Source organism: Setaria italica, chromosome VI (genome assembly GCF_000263155.2).
Source record: "Setaria italica strain Yugu1 chromosome VI, Setaria_italica_v2.0, whole genome shotgun sequence".
Taxonomy (NCBI): domain Eukaryota; kingdom Viridiplantae; phylum Streptophyta; class Magnoliopsida; order Poales; family Poaceae; genus Setaria; species Setaria italica.
Genome location: NC_028455.1, coordinates 3607526 through 3615201, shown reverse-complemented (window position 1 = coordinate 3615201; position 7676 = coordinate 3607526). Strand labels below are relative to the sequence as shown.

The window sequence follows — 7676 nt, the reverse complement described above, 5'->3', positions numbered from 1 at the left end:
CAGATAAGCGGGAAATAAGCGGATACAAACAGGGCCTTTAGCATACCATTCAAAGTATTTTGCCTGAAATAGTGAAAATTTCAAGTAACCTAATTTGTGCATAACATTACAAGACCAGATTTCAGAAGAACAGGATATAGACTATCTGATCAGGAATTTAGGAATGAACCTATGAAGCATACATGTTTCAACAATAAGCCATCAGCTTTGAGAAGGATAACTGCATACTCTCCACAACAAAGAGCTTCCAATCATCCTTGGAAACAAAAAAAAAAGTGGTTTTGCAACACAGCCAGTCAGACATGATGTCACAGTGAATGAAACGGAAGAAGCCATTTTAATTTAGAAAAGGAAATCATCCCTGGCTTCTTTGGAGGTTATTTTGTGGGTGTCACGGCATTAATCATGAGAAAAAAGAAGAATAAATTTACTACTGAACAGACGAAAAAAAACGTGAGTGCTTACTTGCTGCAGGTAATTTAGCTGTGAGTGAAGGATACAAATAAGCCATCTCAATTGCATACATTGATGGCCTTATTGGTTGTTACTGATTACAAGAGTTTAGACAACTAACATTGAATTGCATCTCAGAAAAAATGAAAACCTAAGAGAAATTTGTAATTAGAAGGAAACTAGAAATAAATTTTGTAGGGCAATAAAAAGGCTAGGAAATGTTAAATGGATGCCAGAGAATGTAGGGAGAGAGACTTACATCATACACCAATGATCTGAATGCCAGGAGTTACCGTAACAGAAGAAAATAAAATGCATTCCATAAACAAAACATTTTAATAATAGCTACTTTCATGTGTCTTTGGATACAACAGGTACATGATAAATAAAGATACAGAAGTCAAAATAAAGAGAAGTTTGAAGGAGCGTAAAAGGAATCGCAATGCAGTTTTATTTGAATCCATGTATGCATGTACGTGCATTCTTGCATTCAGTTATGACAAAGAGGGTTAGGAGGAAAGAGAAGTACCTGCTATGCTGCTGCATCTGGTTCTTTTCCTGGCAAGAGAAACAAAATAAAAAATGAATAAGGTGCATAAATAACATAGTGCTGCAATGCTAAAGGAGGAAAAAAAACATTTACGAAATTGATTATGATCATTAGTAACTAAATACATTCAGAAAAAATTAAAACCATTCGCAATAGGGCTAGGCGATATAACTGAACTGTTAGTTCGCAAAGATCAAGCCAAGTCACTATAAGCAATGCTGGTAGTGATAGGGAAAAAAAGAAATAACAGTTCTGACAGAATCACTTATGATTTGGTTGCACACACAAAGTAGCGAGGAAAGAAAATAGTGCATAGACAAATGACAACTTCCTAAATCAAACTGCTGAATGATTGCAAGGGAGGTGCATACTTCCTCTTTCTGTTGCCCATAAATCAGTTCACAATTACCTGAATTGCACAGTAGTTGTCTCCAACCTGAGGATTGATCAGTTTACAATTATCTAAATCTACGGCATCTTAAATTTTTTAACTGAATTTATCTCCAACTTGTCAGCTTTATCTTCATGTTGTAACCTTATTGTCAGGCCAAATAATCATTTTCTTTAAGCAGGTTGAACAAGTAAAGATTTCTCAGTGGATCATTGAAGGAAGGTACTCCTATACAGTCCAGAACTATGATTTCTTTGTGAATGCATGAGATATGCTAGCCATTGCCAATGGCAATAGATCTGCAATTTGGTTATCAGATGGACTGAAGATCATCCCATCTGGCCACTCAGTCTGTCAGGTTGTTAAGAAGATATTTGATATTGTTACTACTTTGTAGCTAGGGAGTAGTACATAATGCATATTTTTCATGGCAACAATGATGTTGAACAGGATGGCCATGCTAAGTACAGATATTAGCTCTATTCTTTTGTGTTGCGTATCAAACAGATTAATCAAAATAATTTACAGGGACGATCACAATTTGAGCAAGAGGTAGTCCAACTCAACTCAATCTGAAATCTAATTTATCTTCGTGAAACTTAAAAGAAAGCTTGATTTCTAGCTCATTAAACTCACAACTGAGACTATAACAGAAAAAATTGGAAAGGGCATTAAACCCATGAATAGAGTGTTGAATGCCTTGTTTTGGATTGCTGCCCATAGCAACGCACGGGCACGATCCTAGTTTCTCAAAAAAAGGTGAACGTTGCGTGAAGAAGAGGCGGCGACACGACATGGGAGCCAGGGGCTGGATCGATCAGGTTTAGGTTCGATCCCTCGCGAAAGAAAGGCCTGTAGGATGGACCAAATTACATTGGGTCCAGCTTGGGCCATTTTAATGCTAATTTCAATTTAACCAAAAGAAAGGCCCACCTAGAAACTCATCTATTACCACACCTAGAAATATCGTTGCAATACCACCTTGTGTGTACTCAAATGTAGTCACATATGATGTTGGTGGCAATAGAACTTCAAGGGATGCAACGAATGACTTTCTCGATGCAATATAATAAGATCTTTTGCAACGCAGGACAAGATTAAAGCAACACCGTTTCATCATGGCTATATTCACAACTACTTGCAACTAATCCTTTTTTAGATGCAATATAGCAACAGCTATTGCAACGCAAGTCAAGATTGAGATGACGAAATTACATTGTGGCCATATGCGCAGCTACTTGCAACCAACTTTACAATGGTGGCAACAATACCTAGCTATCGCAACACAAAATCAATATTATCACAACTCAACGCTAGTCATGGCAATAGGAACCCATACTCGCAACCAACTTTCCTCCGTAGCATTAGCGCCTCCCTTTTGCAATAGAGCTTATGACTAACTCAACACACAATTTTGGTGGCCATAAGGCTCATATATCACTACCAATTATGCCGTTGGTTGCTATAAAATCGAATATTGCAACTAAATGTGTGGTGTTGCGAAAACAAGTGGTGCTAAAAGGGTCAAATCCTTGTAGTGATATGTAAGCCTTTGATTCATTTGCCCCTCCCATTGTCCTATGTTAGCTATTTCTACTAGATGTATTCCCCCCCAAATCTTGACTAAAGCACAAGCAATGGAAATTTGTCGAAGAAAAATAGCACAAACCAGCAAATTTTTGCTGCTGCAAGGTAATTATATTCTGCTTTCAAGTTGTGTTAGGTAAAATACGATGAATCAATTATCTTTGTTGCTCAGGTTTGTCTCAATTTGGGCTACTGAACCAGTTCAAAACTTAGATGGAAGGACCTAAAGCCTATAGTTGGATAAATTTGAAACGAATAGCTGCAGGTTGGTGAGGAAAATTACTATCTCATGCTAGTAGAGACAAGAGTGGTGTTGATCAAGACTTGTTAAGCTAGTATTCCAGTCTCTAAGTTTCCAAAATGGATGATGGATTTGATTCAGTCACCTATCTGAGATTGTTTCAGTGTTTATAGTATAGTTTAGATCCTATCTTTTTTTAGCAAGAAACTCTATCTTGCCTCCATGCCATTTCTAAAACTAGGTTAGATGGTGAAATCTGCCTGTGCTGTAATATACAATTGTTACTTTTTGAAAGCCTGAAATTCTTGTATGTGGGACTCTAGTTGTTTTACTTTCTAGCTCATTGCAATGTTCTTATCATAGTAGCAAGTTGTTTTGACATCTCCAATATGCTCTTATGAATTTCTAATGCTAGAAGCTATAGTGATGAAAAACAATCGGATCTGTTGCATGCATATCGATATGCCCTGCTAGAAAATCTCTAATTATTCTCTTTGTACTGCATATTGATGGTATAAATAAGAATTATGTGTGTCTTAAAATGCAAAAAATACTTAAATCTTTATTATCTAATCAGATTGATCATCTATGTTTCTAAACTGTCATTGCTTTTTTCTCACAATCAGTCAGCTACTTATTATTGAGCTTTATCAACATGATGATGCTCATGTTTGATCCAACAAGTCTTGATCTATCTTTTTTTTTTTCCAAAAAGGCATGAAAATAATTTCAGTATACTCTTTATTTTAGGTTGTTGAATTCTCGACGACCAAGATTGGGAAGCATGGCCATGCCAAGTGACTCTGTTTTGGCTCATAAAAACAGCATAAAAGACAGCTTCGTTTTGAAGTTCATTTTTATATATTTTTATTATTTTAATAAACAGATACATAGATGTGTGTCTAGAAATATTCTTATCATTTTTTTTATTTTTAGATTTTTATAATATTTATAATATTTTCAAGTCTCAAGTTAGCTTGCAAATTTGTACTCCTTTAAGATGCAAGTAAGCTAATTTGTGCTACGTATTGTTTTGAGCTTCTTCTTGTGAGATCTTCACAGCATAAAATGCGGCGTATGTGGGCTGTCACATACCCTCGCAAAATGCAAGAGACCGCATGTGGGTTGCCGCGTACGTCCACGACAGAGCTCGTGGCTTGTGCAGATGCAGGGTGGGTAGCCGCAAACCGCCCCGCTTGCATCCCTAGTTCGTCTGGAACCAAAATTTGCCTAAGTCCTTAATTGTTGTTGTTTTTTTTAAAAAAATTTGAAGCCAATCTTGTGTTTTTGTCTGATAATTCTCCAACAACTTGAACTATAATGGATAGTCCTATGCTCAACCTCCACAATGGATGTGTTTTACATCAAAGTTGTGAACTCTAAATAATTTTAAATCTTGGCAAAATTTTGATGAATATCACTCAAACCATATTTCAGCAACTCTAAATTTTATCCTTTGAACTCATGTTTTCCGTCATATTTGGCTCGATTGATTTTTGAATCCAGTCACCTAAATACATATAAGCCTTTACAAATATTGTACACCTATCATCTAGTTACAACTCTTAGTTTATGTTTCATATAAATGAAAAAAAAAGATCAATGTGCTGCTCATTGTCTTTGAATTTTGAATTTCAAAGACCAATAAACTTTGCAACTTGACATGATTCCAACTAATCTCACAAGAGTATTGTTGCCTAGTGGCTTATTTAATAGACTTGTGTAGCCTTCTCCTTTTTCTTACTTATTATGTATAGAATTAACGAGGTAGAGGTCTGAGTCTATCTCGTCAGCACCGTTGATTGAGATGTGGATCCTAACGAGTGTTTCTATCGCCCGAACGTGGTGGGACCCTGCCTATGAGGGTAGAGTGAAACAGAGGAGGGAGGGCCTAGGGGGCAACGTAGTGCCACCGCTTTTTATTTTTACTGATTTTCTTTATCTATGAAGTGCTCCCTCCATTTTCTTTAATTCCCTCCGTCCAAATTGTAGATCGTTTTGATATTTATAAATTCATAATTTTTATTACACCCCCAGATAGATACATATCTAAATAGTGAAAGGATCTCTAGCTTAGTGGCCGGAGCACCTGAATAGCATCCAATAGGGTCAGCCGTGGGAGCGAATTAAAAGGATCTAGAATAAAAAAATTATAAAAAATAGGTTGTTGCTTGCTGAATTCGGTAAAAAAAGATACTATGTCTAAATATATAGTAAAAGTTAGGAATCTAGAAATGTTTAAAACAGCCTACCATTTGACGACGGAGGGAGTAATAAAAAAAGTGTTGGATAATTTTTTTTAAATATAATTGGATGTTTTTTTAAAAAAAATTGGATTGTTTTTTGAAAAAAAGTCTATTTGACCCCTAACTATCGGAACAATCTGTTTTACCATGTCGCATCTAAGTGGTGCCACGTAGGATAGCCTGGCAGCACGCATGGTACCAGTTCAGAACTAGCCCCTATAATATATACATTGGGCTTGCTCTTTCCTAGTTGTCCTCAATCTGCTTAATTGAACCTAGAAATTATATGTATTCATAAAAGAAAAAAGAAATGATAACGGTGATCGAACAAGGATTAAGCATAGGTATGGTCGGGCTAGCTCTATACGACCAACTATTAGTTGCTACCACCGACTTGTACCGACGACCAACGATTACTTGCGACCACGCCCGACTTGTACCGAAGTCAGCCATGTGGGGCCGTGGTGCTGTGGCAGCAGCAGCCAACGTGGCTGCATCATGCTCCTGCAGTCCTGCATGCTCGAGATCATCCAGGAAGCATGAGTATGACACTGACAAATGACAAACGTGTGACAATTGAAACTTGTGCGGATCGGACAACAGCAGATGCGCACGCACATACGTCAACGATGATCTGACGACAGCTCTCTTGGCGCTCAGCTAGGGCCTAGCCTAACAGGCCCGTCATCAGAAGCATCGACGGTGATACGCGCTATGATGATCCGCCGTTCAGTCAAGCCCGCCCGGCCGGCGGCCGTCTGCATCCATCCATGGCGACAACACATGCTTTGGTTTTTCCGCGCCAAATTAATCAACCACGCCGAGGACTTCAGTTCATGACTTTCTTGCGTCTCGACGAATAAGAGGGTGTTTGGATACACCCACTAAAGTTAACTTTAGCACATGTCACACCGGATGTTTGGATGCTAATTATGAGTATTAAATATAGGCTAATTACAAAACTAATTGCACAGATTGAGTCTAATTCGCGAGATGAATCTATTAAGCTTAATTAGTCCATGATTTGACAATGTGGTACTACAATAACCATTTGCTAATGACGGATTAATTAGGGTTAATAGATTTGTCTCGCGAATTAGCACAGGGTTCTGCAATTAGTTTTATAATTAGCTCATGTTTAGTCCTCCTAAGCATTCGAACATCCGATGTGGCACTGCTAAAATTTAGCACCTAGTATCCAAACACCATCTAAATAATCGCATGATCATGATATTACTACTGTTTCTTGATGTGATCTGCCTGTCGGATCGATTATTACAACGCAACTAGTAGTTCGATCGAAAGAGAAAATTCTGCTACGACTGCTTGTTGTTATGATCCGTCTGGTTGACTGACGTAGATCCTCCGCCAGCTCAGTTCTCTGCCGGCGCCGGAGCGGCGAGGACGTGCGCCTTGAACTCCTCCATGCAGGCGGGGTCCAGCGACACGGACACCTGCACCTCGCCGTCCTCCCTCCCGGCGACGAGCACCATCTCCCCGTCGTGGTTCATGGACACGAGCTCCACGCGCGCCGGCCGGCCGAACCCGAAGTCCGACGCCTCGTGCACGCGGAACCGCGGGCTCGCCGCCACGTTGCACAGCCGCTGGAACGGCAGCGACATCATCTTCTCGATCCACCGCTCCGAGCCGCCCAGCGGCGCCGCCTCCATCTCCGCCACGGCCGCCTGGATCGCGCGGCACGCGCCCAGGAGACCCCGCGCGCCGACGAGGTCCCCCGCGTCGGCGCTCGCCAGGCAGCCCTTGATGCAGTTGCCCAGGTAGCCGTCGGCGACGGGCGGGTCCAGGCGCGCGCGCAGGTCGGCGAGGAAGACCAGGTACGTGTCGTCGCCGGCGGCCAGGGACTTGGCGCGCACGAACGCCGTCCAGCCCAGCGCCGCCAGCGCCACGAACGTCGACACCGGCTTCTTCTTGCTGCTGGTGGTGGTGCTGTCGCCGGCGGCCTCCTCCTCCTCGGCCGCGGCGAGCGCGTCGATGCGGCGCTTCAGGGACCGGATGTCGTCGGCGGCGAGGTGGAAGGTGCGGCGCCCCAGCCGGAAGCGCTGGCTGAAGTCGTAGTCCATCATGGCCTGCAAGCAAAGGTTCCGTGAGCAAGGCATTCACGGCTCAACAACACCCGCGGCGTGCGCCATTGATGGTCGCCTGCTCCTCGCTTCCCCACACGTCTACGATGTCTTTATACATTTATAT

General features: G+C 41.2%; 1 protein-coding gene across 1 annotated transcript in view; it reads right to left on the bottom strand.

The window, feature by feature from the left end:
- Nucleotides 1-6675: 6675 nt before the first annotated feature.
- LOC101768834 (malonyl-CoA:anthocyanidin 5-O-glucoside-6''-O-malonyltransferase) overlaps nt 6676-7676 on the bottom strand; it is a 2276-nt gene continuing 1275 nt past the window's right edge. The window contains exon 2 of the mRNA XM_004972665.2: nt 6676-7555. Within this exon, the coding sequence (XP_004972722.1) occupies nt 6842-7555 (714 nt within the window). The 3' untranslated portion in view covers nt 6676-6841. The remainder of the gene's footprint in view (nt 7556-7676) is intronic.